The sequence below is a fragment of the Myxocyprinus asiaticus genome, chromosome 38 (assembly GCF_019703515.2).
Source record: "Myxocyprinus asiaticus isolate MX2 ecotype Aquarium Trade chromosome 38, UBuf_Myxa_2, whole genome shotgun sequence".
Taxonomy (NCBI): domain Eukaryota; kingdom Metazoa; phylum Chordata; class Actinopteri; order Cypriniformes; family Catostomidae; genus Myxocyprinus; species Myxocyprinus asiaticus.
In genome coordinates, this window is record NC_059381.1 from 23628209 (window position 1) to 23649112 (window position 20904).

Genomic DNA, 20904 nt, shown 5'->3' on the forward strand with positions numbered 1-20904 from the left:
AAGGTCAGTGATTCTCTTATCACGTTGGGCTTCAGGGCCAGGGTCCCCAATTTTAAAATACATTTGTATTGTGAAATATAAAAAAAAAAAAAACATTTCTAGTTCTGCTCTAAAATATGTAATCACCTAAAACATTTATTATATCATAATATACAAATAATCATTCTTTTGAGTAGGTTATTTTCCATTACTTGGTCAAAATGGTTCACAAATCAGTCTGAAGCAAAAGGATTTTTAAAACTTGGTTTTCGGAAATATTTTTTCAATCCTCAACCCTGTTATCCCCCATAAAAAGGTGTGTCAATGTCAGTTCTCCATCTGTTCATCACAGGTTTAATCTCCAATCATTCGTCAATACCTATAAAGGCACTATTCATACGCAAAACACAATTCACCACAACATATCCCACAACAACATTACATAAAGACAAATACACACCAACTTATATTTATATACGCACACTCAGACTTTGAGGCAGTCCCATTATTGGGAAATCTTAAACATTAAGTTTGTCCATTGACTCAATTATTCAATATTCCAGTCATTCAATATTCCATGTGAATACAGCTGCTGTAGTGTGGGGATAGTAGTGCGAAGCGATATGGTTTTGACATATTTAGTTGAATTCTTATGTATTCATCAGTCTCAGTCATTTATTAGCTTTTCAAAGGAAGAACACTCATTTCTTCATCTTCAGGTCGGCTTCTATAGCACAGCGTCGCCCCCTAGTGCCCCCGTCCTGAGAAGACAGAAAAAAAAAAAAGAATATTTTCCAGAACTGTTTTGTAATCAGATCCTTAGCTGACTATGTAAGAAAATGGTCTGGTCATATATATTATTCGATTTATTATTTTGCATCTAGAAAATTAAGACCTTAAAGGGACTGTTCACACAAAAATTAAAATTCTCTCATCATTTACTCATCCTCATGCCATCCCAGATGTATATGACTTTCTCTCTTCTGCGGAACACCAACAAGGATTTTTAGAAGAATATTTCAGCTCTATAGGTTCATACAATGCAAGTGGATGGGTACCAAAACTTTGAAGGTCCAAAAATCACATAAAGGCAGCATAAAAGTAATCCATACTCCAGTGGTTAAATCCATGTCTTCAGAAGCGATATAATAGGTGTGGGTGAGAAACAAATCAATATTTAAGTCCTTGTTTACTATAAATCTCCACTTTCACAATCACTTTTACATCCTTTTGTTTTTGGCAATTTGCATTCTTTGTGCATATTGACACCTACTGGGCAGGGAGGAGAATTGATAGTAAAAAAGGACTTACATATTGATCTGTTTCTCACCCACACCTATCATGTCACTTCTGAAGATATGGATTTAACCATTGGAGTCATATGAATTACTTTTATGCTGCCTTTATGTGCTTTATGGAGCTTAAAGGTTTTTGTCACCATTCACTTGCATGATATGGAACTACAGAGTTGAGATTTTCTTTTAAAAATCTTTGTGTTCGGCAGAAGAAAGAAAGTCATAAACATCTGGGATGACATGAGGGTGAGTAAATGATGAGAGACTTTTTGGATGAGCTATCCCTTTAAGATTTTTACATTGTGACATTATTACGCACACTTATTTTACCCCTCAATGCTCATTTCCGCAATGTAAAAAAAGATGGACATTATGATATTCTTATTATCGCAATGTAAATATATATATATATATATATATATATATATATATATATATATAATATTAAATTATAAAGAATTTATACATCATATTAGTACTGCCTTTCATTTCCACTGATTTTAGTTTATTTATTTTTTAAACTGTACAACAGTATCTTTTTTACTGTTATGGTAATAAGAATCATCATTGAAAACAATGGGAATAGTAAAGTAAAATGTCTGAATGTGTTAATAATGTCAGAATGCTAAAAATCTTAATGGTCCTAAATGTAGTCTTCATTTTCTTTATACAAAAATATGTTTTCCTATTTTCTTATTGAATTGGGGTTAAATGTGACCAGGACATTTTTTGACAGGTTTTCGTGAGAATCGCCCAAGAACAATTTTCATGAAATATTTGAAATCGTTGAGAAGCAGCAAACAGGATACTTACAAAAAGTGAGAGAAGGAATGCAGGAGAGGCCATGGGAACACAGTCCTGTGAGAGGACAAAGAGAGAAGCCTCATATACTGTACATGGACATCACTCAAGAGCTACTGTGATCTTGCAAGGAAGATTTAAACTGTGTTTACAAATTAAGTAAGTCTAGTCTTTTGTCTGGCTTTCTGTCCTTCCAACACATTCACAGACACAATAAACCAAAGCCAAAGCAGTTGAAAGGGGGATGTTGCATTAAAAAGAAAAAAAGGTAAAGACAGGTAGCTATTTCAATGCTGTTCTTGCTCTAATGTTTAAAGCTGATGTGCATCATTGTTCAATGTTAAAATACTTTCTTCTGTTCTAGTTAATTCAAGTAATTAATTTGTAGGTTGACTTCATACAAACCTAAATCAACCCAAACAATTATATACTTATCTTCTGTACTTCTGTGGATCTTTTTTCTTCCCATATTTTGATTTTTTTAATTAACTTCTTAGTGGCATCTTTGAGCAGCTAACATCCATGACCCATAATCTTCATGCTGCAGTGTAACTAGTATTGCTGCATATATTCTGTATATCTCACCTTGTCGTTTGAGTCCTGTTTGCGGTTGGCCTCTCTCCCGCGCAGGCTCTTGGCACTGATGCCTGACTCTGAAGTCTGCATGATCAGCTGTGTGGCCAGGAACTGCTGGATCTGCTCCAGGACGTCCCTCTGCATCTCAAGAGCCATGTGGAACACATCATGGTCTGAGCTGTTGTACATAACAGCGTTCTGGAACATCAGCATGATGTCTCGCTGGAATTCGGCTGTGGTGCGCATCAGCCCGTTCTCGATGTTCTTCTTGATGGTGGACAGATCCATCGGCCTAATGATCCGAGAAGGTGACAGATGGGCAAAAAATGTCAAAGGATGTAATGATTTACTAGGTGTACAGTGAGGTTCTGAGGCTTATAACTTGACAAAAAAAACAAGGAGGGTCAAGTGTTTAGTATAATTTTAAAGAAAACTTTATAAATGTTTTAATGATATAGATTATGATAAATTCTGAGAGTCTCAGCCTGAGAAACTGCTGAAAAATCACAAAAAAACCTGAGTCAAAAATTTACTTTTTTCTTATTTTTCTGATTTTACATTATATATCTCAGGGTGTAAATAAGGTAGCTCCAAATAGCTTTTGTGTTGTCCCCAATCATGTCAACTATAACTGAGTAATGATTGTGTTGATATGATAAAGCAATCAAAAGTTATAGCATTACAAAAATAATTTATCCTAGTGTCCAAAAACATCTCCAAGTGTCCAAAAGCCACTCCAAACAAATAAAACATAATAATTGTACATAACAACTAATTACACAAAAATGACTAAAGGTATGCTCTCTCTTCAAAGCATGCAGGCATGAGCAACGAGATCTCATTCAGTTCCATTCTGTGTCATTTGAGCCATTATTGGGTCTGTGTCATGTACTTGGCGCCATCTCCTGGTGGCCACATGTAATTAGAGTGAACGATCCTCTCTGCCTATATTTGGATGACTTCCACATCTGGTTGCAGTGCTCTGAATCCATATACGATTGGTTTAGTGTTCATGACACTGGACAACATACTACATAATTTCCGATGAAGTCATATGATCCAGGAAAGCGAACGTGTTTTTAGCCAGATAGCACATTTTGTGCTTTGTGCACATTGCGCTTCATGTGGATTATCTAATGATCTGTGCATCTGATTACGTTGCGTGTGGGCTCGTTGTAATGGGAATCCCCTCCTCTAATTAATGGTATGTGATATTTTTTGTTCTGTTTATTTTTTGTGAAGTTATAAGTGAAAACGCAGCATATGAGTAACACCTATTCACATGAAACATAAATGTCACAGACATATACTTACAGTAGTTTTTACTCGCTATATGTTTGTCTGTGAGAAAAGCAAATAGGCTGGTTGTATCCTACTCTTTCCAATGACATATGACACATGGCTATTTGATCAATTTGATGTTTTTACCGATTCCAATAAAATATGCAGTGCAAAATTTTTAATATATTTGTCTGCAAATTTCAAAGCACTTGTTCAGTGTTGGTTATAATGCCTACATGCACTGTGAAGTACAGCTTCTAAGCTTTAAAATGATACCTATTTTGTGCTGGTCGAGACTAGTTATTAATAGTTATTAATATAATTTTGATAATTGTTTATCTGAGATTAAAGTGTTAAATTCAGTTTTGAATCACTGATTTTCACTGTGGACTGACTTCTAAACCCCAATATTATATTAGATGCTTTATAAATCATTTGAATTTGTATGAATCAAATTGCTCTTACCTGTGCACAATACTGTGGTAACCGGGGGCAATGTCATCTGTCACCGGTTGCAGGAACACATTTGCATACCTGTCCAGAGTGACCAGTTATTACTCAGTTTAATCATTCTTGCCGCATAGTGTTGAGTTAGGGGGCGGAGTGTGGTGCGCTGTTGTAAAGACTCTTACCTGTGATTGGCTGCTGCTCGCCACACCAGCATAATAGCTTTCTTCCAGATCTTCTGAGCCTGAATAGCTTCTTGATCTTCACTGCAGATAGAGCTGAGGAGAAACAGGAAGGTAGAGAGGACATTATGCAATAACCTAATAGTGAAAATGCATGTGAGCGCAAAAATAAATTAGTGTTGGCCTGTTAACACCATGACCAATTCCACAAAGTCTAAAAGTTTAAAATATTGGGAGAAAAAAAAAATTGGTAACAGAAATACTGAGTTTGATGCTGAATTTCCGTAATTTTCTGAAAATGTTTAAAAAAATTAAAAACAACCTAGTCTCAGAATAAACAATACATCCTCACTGTACGACATTTGGAACTCCAGTGTGTACCAATGAAAAAAAAAGAAATATAGACATTATTTTGAAATTGTTGAGCAGAAAAATTTTTTAGAAAGTAAATTAAAAGTAATGTAATTAGTAATGTGATTACTTTTTCAATTAAATAATTAGTAATCTGATTACAAGTTTAGAGAAATAATTATAAATTTGTAGTAGATTACTATTTTGAATTAACTTACCCAACACTGTAGACACTGACATTGCAATTTCTAGCCAATTAAATATTTTAGAGCTGAGCATAACTAGAAAAATGTATATTTACTATAGAAATTTCCATTACTTTTTTTTTTTTTAATGGTCCAACTTTTGGTTTTCCAGACCTGTAAATCACAATTTTAAAACTCAGTTTTATCAAGGTTTTCCGTGACGGTGAGAGTCAAGAAAGTAGTTCTTAGAGATGCAGTTTCACTTTAAAATCTTGTTGTGCATGTTACTCATGCCAAAACTCGGACTTGATGTGAACAGGCCTTTCTGTCTACAGAACTTACAACTGTGAGGAGGCAGGACTGCTGGGAATGGAGTCTACAGTGGTGTGGAGCTGTAGGGAAGAAGATGCCGTGTGCATACTGTATCCATCCTCGCTCTCGCTTGCCGGAGGATCCAACTCTGTCTCTCCCTCTGGCTCGGAGAGATAAACACCCTCTCCATCCTCCTCTCCACCACAATCATCAGCTCCATCCCCTTCTAATCCCACTTTCAACTCTAACACACTACTATCCTCCACATCGCTCACAGCTTCCTCCTCCTCTTTCACATCCTGTCAATGAGAGCAAACAATACTAAAAGAGGCAGAGTTAATGCTTCGCAGGTCTATGTGTATTCGTTGAATTTTTGCTTATGTAGACAGTCACAGCATCACCACACCTTTGAGTGCTGTTCTACTACAGGGTCATCTTCAGAATGAGTATCTGGGGAAAAATTGAAGATCTGTGAGTTCTTGCCAAAATTGTGTGCATTTCTTTTGGCATGTTTAAGGAATATTTCACACAAAAATGAAAATTATAAGTTCCAAACTCATTCGGCTCTTTCTTCTGTGGAACACGAAAGGAAAAAATGTAACAATGTACTGGATGTACATTTAAAAAAAAATAAAAAATGTATGCAATTACAAAACAACTGGGACACAAAAGCTACATTAAAGTATAAAAAAGTCATTTAATTAGTCCATACAAGTTGTGGGTTATATATATAAGCCAAATGATAGCTTTGTGTGAGTAACAGACCAAAATTTAAGTTGTCGTTATTCACTGAATGTCTTGACATCCACCCTAGCTCATGAGAGATGTAACGATGTCTGATTTATGATCAAATTATTCTTATGAGTCAGATCTTTTCAATAAATCTGTTGATTCAGTTCATATAATCAGTATAAATTATTCATTCACAAATCAGACTAATCCAATTCTTAAATCCTACTTACTGATTTAATGATCCGGCCACAACAGTTAACAGTCTATGGGAAGGAAAAATAATCGACATTTTAAAATATTCTAAAATCAAATAATACGATTTTATCTGTTCCTTGCACAAATATATTGAATGGCTTCCGAAGACTTACATATATAGGTGCTGGTCATATAATTAGAATATCATCAAAAAGTTGATTTATTTCACTAATTCCATTCAAAAAGTGAAACTTGTATATTATATTCATTCATTACACACAGACTGATATATTTCAAATGTTTATTTCTTATAATTTTGATGATTACAACTGATAACTAAGGAAAATCCCAAATTCAGTATCTCAGAAAATTAGAATATTACTTAAGACCAATACAAAGAAAGGATTTTTAGAAATCTTGGCCAACTGAAAAGTATGAACATGAAAAGTATGAGCATGTACAGTACTCAATACTTAGTTGGGGCTCCTTTTGCCTGAATTACTGCAGCAATGCGGCGTGGCATGGAGTCGATCAGTCTGTGGCACTGCTCAGGTGTTATGAGAGCCCAGGTTGCTCTGATAGTGGCCTTCAGCTCTTCTGCATTGTTGGGTCTGGCATATCGCATCTTCCTCTTCACAATACCCCATAGATTTTCTATGGGGTTAAGGTCAGGTGAGTTTGCTGGCCAATTAAGAACAGGGACACCATGGTCCTTAAACCAGATACTGGTTGCTTTGGCACTGTGTGCAGGTGCCAAGTCCTGTTGGAAAATGAAATCTGCATCTCCATAAAGTTGGTCAGCAGCAGGAAGCATGAAGTGCTCTAAAACTTCCTGGTATACGGCTGCGTTGACCTTGGACCTCAGAAAACACAGTGGACCAACACCAGCAGATGACATGGCACCCCAAACCATCACTGATTGTGGAAACTTTACACTGGACCTCAAGCAACGTGGATTGTGTGCCTCTCCTCTCTTCCTCCAGACTCTGGGACCCTGATTTCCAAAGGAAATGCAAAATTCACTTTCATCAGAGAACATAACTTTGGACCACTCAGCAGCAGTCCAGTCCTTTTTGTCTTTAGCCCAGGCGAGACGCTTCAGACGCTGTCTGTTGTTCAAGAGTGGCTTGACACAAGGAATGCGACAGCTGAAACCCATGTCTTGCATACGTCTGTGCGTAGTGGTTCTCCCCCACATTTTTGAATGGGTTTTGTTTCACAATCCTCTCCAGGGTGCGGTTATCCCTATTGCTTGTACACTTTTTTCTACCACATCTTTTCCTTCCCTTCGCCTCTCTATTAATGTGCTTGGACACAGAGCTCTGTGAACAGCCAGCCTCTTTTGCAATGACCTTTTGTGTCTTGCCCTCCTTGTACAACGTGTCAATGGTCGTCTTTTGGACAACTGTCAAGTCAGCAGTCTTCCCCATGATTGTGTAGCGTACAGAACTAGACTGAGAGACCATTTAAAGGCCTTTGCAGGTGTTTTGATTTAATTAGCTGATTAGAGTGCGGCACCAGGTGTCTTCAATATTGAACCTTTTCACAATATTCTAATTTTCTGAGATACTGAATTTGGGATTTTCCTTAGTTGTCAGTTATAATCATCAAAATTAAAAAAAATAAACATTTGAAATATATCAGACTGTGTGTAATGAATGAATATAATATACAAGTTTCACTTTTTGAATGGAATTAGTGAAATAAATCAACTTTTTGATGATATTCTAATTATATGACCAGCACCTGTATATGATGTTCTAAATGCAAGTTTGGGATATATTCTCATGAGAAATACTTCCAGAAATTCTAGAAAAAATAAAATAAAATAAAATACAGGTAACTTGATGCAAAAAACCTTTGACTTTTCAAATTTCTTGACAAAATTAATGAATAGAGCTTTTCTGTTTCTCCAGATTTGCGCTCATCAGTCATCAATGATTTTAGTTCTTTAATCTTACCCTTCTGTCAAAATTACGGATAATGATTATGTGTAGCGCAACCTCTAAAGGCATCTAAAATCGCTTAGCGCAAGTTTGCATAGGAGAACAATTGAAAAACAGCATGAACAAACACAAAACGCGTACAGTGTGAACAACCTCCAAGACAACTGACAACCTCACGCGGGCCACTGAAAATTTCAAACAGGCTTGATTTGGCCCTCGGGCCGCCAGTTGAATAGGCCTGCTCTACATAAAGGCCATCATATTTGTATCATTTCACATGTTATTATTCAGAAAAACAAGTGGTGAAAGTTGGCTTTTTATAAAATGCTCTCTTCCCGTGTTTCAAGGATTTACGCACATACATACTGGTCTGATAAACTTCAGAGTTTCTCGTACCGCTTCAAATTTCCACCATAAAAGCACATCCTCATCTGTTGGTCTGCATGACTCCAACAAGAACCAAATATCAACAGAGTATAACTCAATATGAATCAAAATATTACAAATATTGCTAGTGCTACACTGGGCTTTGCTTTCAAAAGCACAGACACCATCATATCTCCTTCTCTCATCTAACACCTTGATGACAAACATCCAGAACGCCCCCCAGTGGACGTAATTGCAACTGCTAGATCTGGTAAGACATTCAGAGGGAAAGTACAGTATTCAGCGGTGCTCACGGCAGGCAAATTTGCAATATTCTAGTAGTGTTTTTACCCCTCATGTTGCGTTCCAGTCATTTTGACCCGAAGAGGATTTTCTTTTGCCTGAAAATGATAGTTAATGTTATCCTATTGGATAAAACTTACTGATTTTCTCACACAGGGTAACACAGGGTTAGATCACACTGGGGGGGGGGTTAGATATTTTTGCCAACTTGTTTTCTTTCAGTTAGCACTGGCTTTGTATTTCTTTTTGGAACTTATTGATCATAGGCCTCATTGACCTGAGCTTATGCAAATCCGTTTTTGAGTGAAAAAAGCATTATTTGTGGATAATTTTGGCAATATTAAATAAAATATGAAAACATTCTGTACTATTTATCACACTAGTGTGCTTTAATGTTTAACCAGGAAGTTTGTTTTGAAATGCTTTTATTTTGTACAAAATGGCACAAAGTCACACTTGTGGTGTTCCCACTCAAAAATGACCAGGGAGTGTGTCTGATTATTAGCAAAGATAAATTATTAATTATTCAAATCAATAGAACATTGATTAGAATCAACATTAGCTTATTAATCCTTCAAATCAACAATCATCAAAGATAACTATCAATTATCAAAATCAATAGAATATTAATTATTATCAAAGACAACTATTAATTATTCAAATGAATAGAATATTGATTAGAATCAACATTAGCTTATTAATCCTTCAAATCAACAATTATCAAAGATAATTATTAATTATTAAAATCAATAGAACTGTCACAGTGTGTCTTTGTTATGTTTCCAAGAACTCTTATTTTGATATAGTTTTTGTCTTCTGCCCTCTGTTTTCCATTAACTACATTTCCCACGGTGCACTGCCCTCATAATAGCCATCTGTTCCCCATCATCCTCACCTGTTCTCCATTCCCTCATTTATTCATGCTTGTATAAATACCCTCTAGCTTTGTCAGTTCTTGTTTGTTGCTATATGAGTTCAGTTCTTGTTTGTTGTTTCTTGAGTTCACGTTAATTGTATTACAATCATCATCTTCATTAAAAGCCTGAACTTAGATCCAGCGTCTCCCGTCTCATCTCAGCAACTCAGACAAGGGGACCATCCAGTGGAGGATCATATCTGTGATTTTTTTTTTATTGTTTTTTAGAACTAACGATTGTAGTGCACTAACCTGACCACTCTCTGATGGTTTTCTTCTGGACCGGTCTGAATAGTGCACTGAAGGAACTGATGCCTCCAGCTGATCCTCACGGGACAATCTGTGAGTATGTGTAGAAGGCTCTGGAACTCTGCAGTTCCTCTTACACAAAGGATTATGGCGGGAACCCCGGGCCAAAACCTGCATCCACGGCCCCTTGCTCCAAGTCTCCCACGGCCAACGAGCCAGCGTTGCCAGCCTTGTCCATCCCAGAGCCAGCGTTCATGCCTGTTTCAGCCCTAGTGGAATTTTCAGGGGGGACCACCACGGCTTCGCCCTTCAAGCCTCCCACAGCTGAGCTCATGGTAGTCCGGAAGCGGAGGAGAAGAAGGGCTCCTACTCCCCAGGTCGTTCCCCAGTCGCTGCCCGTGCTCACGACCACGGAGGTCGTTCCCCAGTCGCTGCCCATGCTCACGACCACGGAGGTCGTTCCCCAGTCGCTGCCCGTGCTCACGACCACGGAGATCGTTCCCCAGTCGCTGCCCGTGTTCACAACCACATTGGTCGTTCCCCAGTCACTGCCCATGCTCACGACCACGGAGGTCAGTTCCCAGTCTTCCACGGCTCCGCCCCTCAGGCCTCTCCTGGCTCAGCCTCCCTCGGCTCCGCCCTCAGAATCTTCCATGGCTCCGCCCTCACCCCCTGAAACTCTACCTCCTACAGTTCAGCCCACTCCGCCACTGTCTCCACCTCCTGAGTCTCAAATCCCCAATCCTCCTGTGGCTCCACCTGCTCCACCTCCGGTTCCTCAAGACCCAAATCCTCCATCTTCCTGTGGCTCCGCCCGACCATATTCCAGGTCCTCCTCCTGAGTGTCCAGTTTATGATCCTCCAGCAGCTCCACCTCCTGACTCTCAAACTCCAGCTCCACCTGCTTTTCATCCTGAGACTCTGACTCCTCTGCCCGCTCCGTCTCCGGACCCATCTCCAGCTCTGCCATTGGGATCTCAAGTCCCTACTCCTGCTTTCTGCCTCTGGATCCACCTATGGCTTTTCCACCTCCTGCGGCCAAACCGCTGGACCCCGTTCCCTTCCTAAAGCTGCCTCCCAAACCTCCTGTCCCTGCTCTGTGGCTGCCTCCCAGGCCTCCTGTCCCTGTTCTGTGGCCGCCTCCCAGGCCTCCTGACCCGGTCCCAGCTCTGTGGCCGCCTCCTGACCCGGTCCCAGCTCTGTGGCCGCCTCCTGACCCGGTCCCAGCTCTGTGGCCGCCTCCTGACCCGGTCCCAGCTCTGTGGCCGCCTCCTGACCCGGTCCCTGCTCTGTGGCCGCCTCCTGACCCGGTCCCTGCTCTGTGGCCTCTGTTTTCCATGAACTACATTTCCCACGGTGCACTGCCCTCATCACAGCCATCTGTTCCCCATCATTCTCACCTGTTCACCATTCCCTCATTTATTCCTGCTTGTATAAATACCCTCTAGTTTTGTTCCCTCTTTGTCAGTTCTTGTTTGTTGCTATGAGTTCAGTTCTTGTTTGTTTCCTGAGTTCACGTTTATTTGTATTACAATCATCTTCATTAAAAGCCTGCACTTAGATCCAGCATCTCCCGTCTCATCTCAGCAACTACTCGTTACAAGTACATTGATTAGAATCAACATTATCTTATTAATCCTTCAAATCAACAATCAGCAATTGGAATCAGGGACTAATAACCAGACATTATAGCAGTCTCAATATAGGACTGTTCTCATAGGAAAGTCGACGTCCGGAGCACATCGACATTCAAAAGGAAAACAACGAAGGCTTGAATCTGAGCACTGACATCCCCTGCCAGACCTTGGCACAGGTGCATTCAGAACAATACCAAAACACTTCTCTTTAAAACAAAGTTTATTGATGCAGTAATATAAATTCATAATCAATACAATGCAGTTGATAAACTTCCGACTTCCAACTAAACAGTAACATGATTAGATATGGTAACAGATTAGCCTATCATGCATGAGGAGGGTAGGTGTGTGTGTGAGGAGGAGGGCACAAAATGGCAGGCGTGGCTCTCATGGAGAGTATGTCACGCAAGGTTTCCAGCCAGAGAATGTGGGTGTAGTGACTGGTTAATGGCGTCTGCCTGTTTAACGAACGTCTCCGCTGGTACGATAACTTAGGGACAAAGCTGGGCTCTATTGCCAAGTTATCTGTTCGCCAAATGTGTGTGCGGGTATGTTTGTGAGGGGTTGTGTGTGTGTGTGCGGTTAGTACGAGAGTTGTGGGAGAGAAGGCAACCATTAGTTTTATCACTCGGAGACACGGTGAGTGGCTTGTAATCCATCCGCCATGGTCGTTGGATCTTTAATGGATAAACTCAGTGTGCCGGTCTCACCCGCGATGGCGGAAATGCACAAACAGCCCAACATGGGTGAAGGACAATACAGCAAATCTCATTCGTGGTAACAGTAAGTTACAGTAATACCTTGAGTATTATTAGCAGCAATGAGCGGACTCGGCGGTCCATAAACTGTACAAGCAATAACCATGATACACAAGAATAACACACTATAATAATCTATCTCTGCCCAGACGTAAACCTCTTGAGTCGTGTGAGGACGCAAGTAGAATGTGTGTTCGTCCGTCGTTTGACTCCGACTCGGTTCCTCGAAGCTTGGGTGATGATGGAAGGCCATTTCCTCACTCTGTCGGCTGGCAGTACGGCGGCTGATTCTCGGCAGGTTGGCGGAGATATCAGCGAAATCGACTCGGTTGAAGAAGGAAGAGAAATCTTCTTCACTTCTGCAGGCAAAAGGGTGAGACGCAGATTGCTCAGCGGTCTCCTTCGGATCCGTTAGCATGCTCAGTGGAACACGGAGAAATCTTGGCTCGTCCAGCGAGATGGAGATTGTATGGCCAAAGTTCAGGTATGTAAGTTACTTCCTTGGGCAAGGAGGCTACACCTGAGAGCAGCATGGCTGCAACTAGATGCTGCACATACTGTCGCTGGAAGCAAGGCTTAGGAGGAATCTCCGGGAATTTATACTCTCGATGACATCATGGTTGAGGGACGCATTCTGTTGTGTATTTCATCCAATAGGAGCTGAGAGTTCGATCCTTCAGAATTTCACACCTAGGTGTAAAGTGAGCAAGGCATGATGGAATCTGTAGTCTGTTTGGACTCCCTTTGTTTGAATTTGGCACCATTTGGCTTTGAGTGTTCCTACAGGCCTCAGTCAGGCTTTATGACTGTATGTAGGCCTGCCTTTGTCTCCTATCTGAGCACATGAGGCCCAACAAGGGTTAATACTCAAGTAGCTGGTGCAGAACGAGAACTCTATTAATCAATTACTCGTGTACATCCATAATGGACAGCACGCAAAACATTAATAAGCTCCAGGACTATATGAACCAATTAACTTCTGAAAAAAATGCAGGAGCTGTATACCTTAATGACACTTTTGCGTCTTTTAAAAAGCTGCATTTCCCATTATTTAAAATTGCATGGAAAAAACTACCAGCACATTCTTAAAAAGTTCTCCTATTGTGTTCCATGGAAGAAAGAAAGTCATACGGGTTTGGAATGACATATGGGTGAGTAAATGACAACAATTTTGGGTGAACTATCACTTTAATAAAAATAAAATGTGGCACACCTGATTGAGACTGTGTCCATTCATCACTCTCAGTCTTGATCACAGCATGAAGTGATTCTGGCTTCTCCTCATGGCCCTCTTCTCTGTGTTCTGGTCTGGAGGCATCTGGTTCTGAGTGGACTCCTGGTGTTGGGGTGGGGTCTTCAGGAACAGATGGGACAGTGGAGGAGGCCGTTGGGTATACCTGTGGGCAGCCACTGCTGGATCCACATGTGTTCGGACCTTCTCTCTTTCCCTCAAATAGATGCAGAGAGTGGGGGGGCAGTGCTGCAGTGCTGGAGGGCTCAGGATCAATAGGCCTGAAGGGGTTGGTATCCCAGGAACCTTCCAGGGTGTGACCCGTGTCCTCACACAGAGACAGAGCAGCTTCCACTGCTGCGGCGTCCAGTGCTTCTGCATTCTCATTGCCCTGAGTAAAAAGAAAACAAAACTGATATACTGCTGTGTAATGACTTTAGACTTGTAAGGAGATATTTATATATGATCTAACCCTTAAAAAAATGTGTTGGTGTAAACCAATTCAGTGATGTTAAATAATATTTTTGACTTGAATCAAACCAGTTCATTTAGATTTTTCAGGTTCACATTTTTTCAGTGTGATACATAAAACATTAATATGTTATTGTAAACTGATATGGAAAACCAATGGCTGTTATACCAGTAAGGGTGTTTTATTTTTAATCAGAAGACTTCTGATTTACCTTCTCTTCTATAATGGCTATGATGTCCCCGACTGTCTCCAAGTCCAGCTCTTCTGCCATATAGGACACAGTCACCAAGTCCTCTTCCCCTAAAACTGCCTCCTTATTATCAACTGAACCACTGGGGGGCCCATCACCTCCTATTTAATGTCATATACAAATATCAAACCAACTAAATAAATTACCTTATTCCTCTGCTCACAATATAATATTTTAGACATATGTGCCATCTCATTTAGTGTCAGTAAAATGAATATTTTGTCATCATTTACTCATCCCTATGTTGTTCCAAAGCCATATGTCTTTCTGTCTTCCGTGCAACACAAAAGGAAATATTAGGTAGAATGTTAGCCTCAGTCACCATTCTCTTTCATTAAATGTTTTTTCCCCTGATATGGGTTTGGAACAGCATGAGGGTGAGTAAATGATAACAGAATTTTCATTTTTTTCAAGTTTCAAGTTTCAAGCTGAAAGATCTAATGTGGTATTACATATGAACTAAAGATGGAAAAAAAAGATAAGGCAGCAGTTGGGAGAGGGAGTGAAAGTGAGGGCTGTTGTCAGCAAGAGACCTGTGCTGAGCGGGGCAGAAGTGGTTGCGCTGGGGGCGGAGTCTGCAGTGGCCAATGAGCTCAGCTGAGAGGGAAAATGGGTGGGGCCAGCTTCCAGTAGACGAGACAGTGTAGGAGCACCTGAGACACATGCGTACAATCACACGCAGCCACAAGTGCGGCACGATGTACCCATACACACACAGTGCACAGAGAGAGCAAGCTAGGCGTTAAGCTGGAAGAGTTACCCACAACATTATGCTAATACACGGAAAGACAGAAAACACATGTGTATTTAACATTTGAGCAAAGATGCTGCTGACACAGAATTTTTCACTTTGCTTCGACAGCTCAGCTGCTAAAATGTTAGTCTCAGTCACCATTCACTTTGCATAGTTTTTCATTGCACCTTTTTTCCATACAATGAAAGTGAATATTGACTGAGGCTGCCATGATGTTCATTTTGTGTTCCACAAAAGAAAGAAATTAATAAGGGTTTGGAATAACATGAGGGGGAGTAAATGATTACAGAATTTTCATTTTTGGGTGAACATTCCTTCAATGAGTGTGTATGAATTCATACCTGAAGCTGCCTGAGAGGCAGGTAGTGAAGAAGTCATCATCTGAATATCGTGACTCCCTGTAAATTGACTAGATGACGATTCTCCCTCAACTGCCTAAAATAAGGATCCACATCAGCATTCTCCTTTAGATTTACAGTCACATTAAATATTACTATACATTCACATTAACAGACATATTTTTAAATCAGCAGTAAAATCTGACAACACTGGTCTCCTAAACTGTGCTTCTTAACCTCAGATTACACTAAAAAACTCAATTTTCCCAACTTGTTTAGCTAATGTGCATGTGCATTCTCAAGTTGTTTGACAGGCGATGTCTGTATCTAAAAGATGATTGGCTCTTTAACCTGTAAGACGGGCCTTCCTTTATACATTAATTGACCGTTCCAATTTCTCCCATTCATTTGAATAGAAGTAGCCCGACTCTGCTAAATAGTCTCTGCTACTACACACTACACACCCTCTGTTTTAAAACCTAGTAAACTTCCACATTCAATTTGTTTTATATCTGTATGAATAGTATTAAATAATGCATTGGAAATGTACACTTAAGTTTATCTTACCAATAAAGTGTGATATAAACTGAATCTGCCCATTTGATCCTCATTATTAAAAATGTCCAATGGAAAACAACAGAAGGTTTTGATTTTAAGACAAGTAAAAATATATTGTATCAATGATTTATTTATGTAAAAATGTATCTAATTAGCTCTATCTGCAAAAAAAAAAAAAAAAAAAAAAAAAACATATTAACATACATATATTCATACTTTAATATATTAATGTATTATATTTTAATGTTTGTCTTAATGTGCCATGATTAATCACAGAAAACTCTGTGATTGATTAGTTGCACATTTCTAATTGATTCACAGCTCTAATATACTGTATATATGTATCAAATGAACATGCAAATGAGATGTGTAGTACTTTATAAATGAAGGTTTTCTGACTGAAATTTTGTGGGTGCAGATTCAGTGCAGGCCTAGTGACATGACATATACAGTATGTGTGTGTGAGATTCTAACCAGTCTGGGGCTGGTGGGCAGAAGGCTGCCTTTCTTCAGTAATTCCGAGAGGAGAGGGGAGGGGGGTGGTGTGATTTTCTGACCCAAAATCTTCTTCTGTGTTGCTTCATCTAGCAGTGACCCCAAACTCGCATCTACCATTCCAGGGCCTGGTAACTCTGCCAGGGGCACAAACACTGTCGACCCTGCCCCCTGGACCGGGAGGGGAAGAAACAAAAGTAAATATGAGTGGTATAAGAATTAAATGTAAGTACAGAATAAAAAAACAAAATCACAAAAACTCACAGTGGTGCTGAGCTCTTCGGATGAGTCTCCGATGGGGAAATCCAGGCTGGGAGAGCAGGCCCCAGAGGGAGAGCACACGGTCACACTGGGCACACGTTTAGGAGTGTTCTTCACTGCCTGCCTGGCTGGAAAGGACAGACTGTTCTTTATATAAACAGCTCTACCAGCAAAGTAGAGAGTACAGTTACTACTAACATATAATAACAGACCATATGAAACCACATGGTAAAAATTGGAAACCTGCAATAGTTACCTCAATGAGCTATTTCTCCCTGAGCTTGATCTAATGAGCTTGGTCTAACCTTTAAAATTAGTTTTGTTGGTTTACCCTAATGTATTCAGGTTGATTCAGTGATGTTAAATAATATTTTTGACTTGAATCAAACTAGTTAATTTAGATGTTACCACATGAAGCACATTTTTTAGGTTAACATTTTTTCAGTGCATTTCACAATCCTTTTCAATGCTTATGAATGACTGTTGTTGCCTAGTATAGCATTCTCACATTTGTCCAGTTTGATGTAAATGATTTAATGTGCACTTGATATTATATTAGTAAACCACTCCTTGAGGACACATTGTAAAAATCAAGTTGCGGTGAGAAACAGATAAATATTTAAAGGGATAGTTCACCCAAAAATGAAAATTCTCTCATCTTTTACTTACCCTCATGCCATCCCAGATGTGTATGACTTTCTTTCTTCAGCAGGACACAAAGATTTGCAAAAGAAAATCTCAGCTCTGTAGGTTCATACAATGCAAGTGAATGGGTACCAACATTCTGACGGTCCAAAAAGCATATAAAGGTAGCGTAAAAGTAATTCAGAAGACTCCAGTGGTTAAATCCATATCTTCAGAAGTGATATGATAGATGCGGGTGAGAAACAGTTCAATATTTAAGTCCTTTTTTACTATCAATTCCTTCAAATCTTTCTTCAAATCTATCAAAACTTTCACTTTCACATTCTTCTTTTGATTTTGGCGATTCGCATTCTTCGTGCATATCGCCACCTACTGGGCAAGGAGGAGAATTTATAGTAAAAAAAGAAGGACTTAAATATTGATTTGTCACTCATCCACACCTATCATATCACTTCTGAAGGTATTGATTTAACCACTGGAGTCGCATGGATTACTTTTATGCTGCCCGTATGTGCTTTTTGGAACTTCAAAGTTTTGGTACCAATTCACTTGCATTGTATGAACCTACAGAGCTGAAATATTCTTCTAAAAATCTTCATTTGTGTTCAGCAGAAGAAAGAAAGTCATACACATCTGGAATGGCATGAGGGTGAGTAAATGATGAGAGAATTTTCATTTTTGGGTGAACTATTCCTTTAAGTTATCAGTTGTATGTTACCACTTTTTATGCACCAATCTTGCATAAGCATTTATTTGTGTAAAACCTGTGTGTGTGGATGTTTTTATGCAGAAATTATGATTCATCAATAAGTTGTCACTTTAATTTCGTCTAGATTAGAAAAAATGCTTTTGTTGGGAATCTGGTAGAAATTTAGTGAGAGAACCTTTTCAATGCACATACTGTAAGTAAGAACACAAACAACAAACTAATGTGAAAAGGACACTGTTACAAAACACTTTGTGGGCTTTCTGTAGTACCCTGGTACGCTGCATCTGTGGCCTTTCTCTTCACCTCAGCTTCCTCTTCCTCTTGTTTTCTGCTCCTAATGGAGATCAAGCATTTAAACTACTAAACCAACATACACTCACTCACAAGGTTGTGGTTGATAGCAGAGATTAGGATAAAACTGGCTGGGTTTGACTATTGGAACAGCTTTTAAAGTGATTCTTACCGTACAATTTTCTCCCATAACTCCTCGAGTTTGGAGTCCAAATGACCTGCCTGGATGAGCTCAGCTTCTCTCTTCAGTTTCCTAAAGGGCACAGTGATGGGCGACAGTCAGCAGACAGCAGGTTTTGGTACACTGAAAAAAGTGGTAACCTGCAAATATTAACAAGGGTCTATTTCTACTTGATCTATTATCAAAGCCATGAAAATGTCTTTTGTTTGTTGTAAACTAATTGGTCAGGTTGATTTATTTAGATTAAAGAACTGTTTTGACTTGATTTAAACCAGTTAATTTTGATATTACCGCATGAAGCAAATTTCTATGTTACCTGCCATACATTTTTATGCACCTGTGCTTCTCTTGTGTCTCTTTAATCAGTCGCTTCAACTCTTCGACCCTCTCTGCCGTCAGCCTGCGGACGATCACGTCCTCCACTGTCTCAACCACCTCCCCTTTCTCACCTCGCTTTCTCCTGCAAATATACACACATACACTTACTATTCCATGCTTTCAAAGGAATGTGTTATGGAATGCAACTGAACGGCTGACAGGAAGTGGGCTCACTTTGGGGCTTCGGTTGTCTCCAGGAGCTCAGAGTATTGTGATGCACAATGCTGCAAAACAGTGAAGCAAATATTACATAATGCCCTATCCATTGACACTTAATAAGCTTAGCGTGTCTCAGGAAATGCTAGATTGTTCTCCAATACCTTCTGAGAGAACCAGTCAGGGGGTCGTCCAGGTTCGGCAAATGGCTTAATGGCTCGGCTCACAGACACCCTAGAACAACCATTGTATTTAAAAGGTTAGTTCACCCAAAAATATTAATTCTGTCATATTGTTCCAAACCCGTATGACTTTTTTACTCCCGTGGAACACAAAAGCAATGTTAGCCTGAGTGATCAGTCTCAGTCACCATTCACTTTTATTGTACGGATAAAAGGTGCAATGAAAGTGAATGGTGACTGAAGCTATCAGTCCCTAATATTCTACCTAACATCTCCTTATGTGTTCCACGGAAGAAAGAAAGTCATACTGGTTTGAACAACATGAAGGTGAGTAAATAAATACAGAATTTGAGGAATAACTATCCCTTTCAGATAAGGCTGAGTTGAGGAAAGCCATATGTGTTTTCCTGAAATGTAATGATATAAATGTAATAATGACCAGTTCTGGTCACCACTCTTCATGACAGAGGAGGCGAGGCACAGCTTTTCTCTAATTGACCATGGCTCTGTTGGGCCCAACAGCCGTTTGTGTTCTGTCAAAGGAATAAAAAGGCAGAATTCTTAGAGAGGATGCCAGTTCCTGCATTACATATGTATATTGTGTTTCAGTATATCTTTATGTTCACACAATACATTCATGATGACATTATACGTCTTAAAACGAGATGCATTACAAGGATGTACAGTTTGACAACTGATGACGGGGCCATTTTTAGGTGGTCGATTGATCATCGACGTCTCACATGCCTCTAACAGATGAACAATACAATGACTGATGTGCTCATCAAGTTTGAAATGCAGTTATAAATGTATCGGTTTGTTAAAAATGAGCGCCATTGCAATCAATGACTTCTGCGTGTCAAATCCCGCATCACTTATGCACGCGCGTCGCTGCATCCATTCTGCTTGAGCTTGACATGCATCAATTAGAATCTGTTCTCCGCCATAGGAAGGACATACGCTTATATGCATACAGTATGCATGGTCAAAATGCAGTATATGTGTGTATAGAAAGCAATACTCACTTCCAACTCCGCTCGCCATTTTGTCATGACTGGACTGTTTTCTATTGCTCCTTTGGCATGACAAGTGTCTGAATATCAAATGTAAATGTGCATATCCGGTGTGAATTAACCCAATAATATTGCATAAACCCAATTTAGTTAAGTCACATGTACATAAGCTATAGGTCGATCAGTAATTTGGAGGATTTTGCGCTGACATGCTCATATATGGAGGAATTCGTTTTCTTAATACTTCAGAATTCAAGTCACTTGATATTGAATGTAGGCTAATCATGTGTGTAATAACATTATAATAACTGTTCATTTGGTATCGTTATTAATTTTCTGCTTGTCAGACTGAAACGTTTTTTTACGGTGGTTAATTTTAGACCCACGTGCTGTGGGGAGAAAAAAAACATGAAAAGTAAAAAAAAAGATAGAAAAAAATATTTCTAAAACAAAACCGGCCGTTTCGTCTTATGAAAGCA

The 20904-nt window shown here is 39.4% G+C and overlaps 1 protein-coding gene across 3 annotated transcripts; it reads right to left on the minus strand.

Annotated features, from left to right (window-relative positions):
- Nucleotides 1-117: 117 nt before the first annotated feature.
- LOC127428418 (bromodomain-containing protein 8-like) lies at nt 118-20623 on the minus strand. Of its 3 annotated transcripts, none has more exons than XM_051676769.1 (20): nt 20438-20623; nt 19852-19945; nt 19395-19464; nt 19249-19298; nt 19022-19156; nt 18688-18768; nt 18494-18558; nt 16874-16998; nt 16589-16780; nt 15560-15653; nt 14998-15117; nt 14426-14565; nt 13725-14133; nt 5816-5859; nt 5440-5708; nt 4565-4657; nt 4398-4466; nt 2661-2943; nt 2088-2132; nt 118-740 (listed from the first exon to the last, which is right to left on the minus strand). In XM_051676769.1, exons 1-20 carry the CDS (start codon nt 20454-20456, stop codon nt 681-683), a joined length of 2457 nt encoding a protein of 818 aa, XP_051532729.1. In that variant the 5' UTR covers nt 20457-20623; the 3' UTR covers nt 118-680. The 3 variants fall into 3 exon arrangements, with proteins under 3 accessions (XP_051532729.1, XP_051532730.1, XP_051532731.1); XM_051676770.1 differs by having other exon boundaries at nt 19034-19156; nt 20438-20622; XM_051676771.1 differs by lacking the exon at nt 14998-15117 and having other exon boundaries at nt 19013-19156.
- Between the last annotated feature and the right edge of the window lie 281 nt (nt 20624-20904).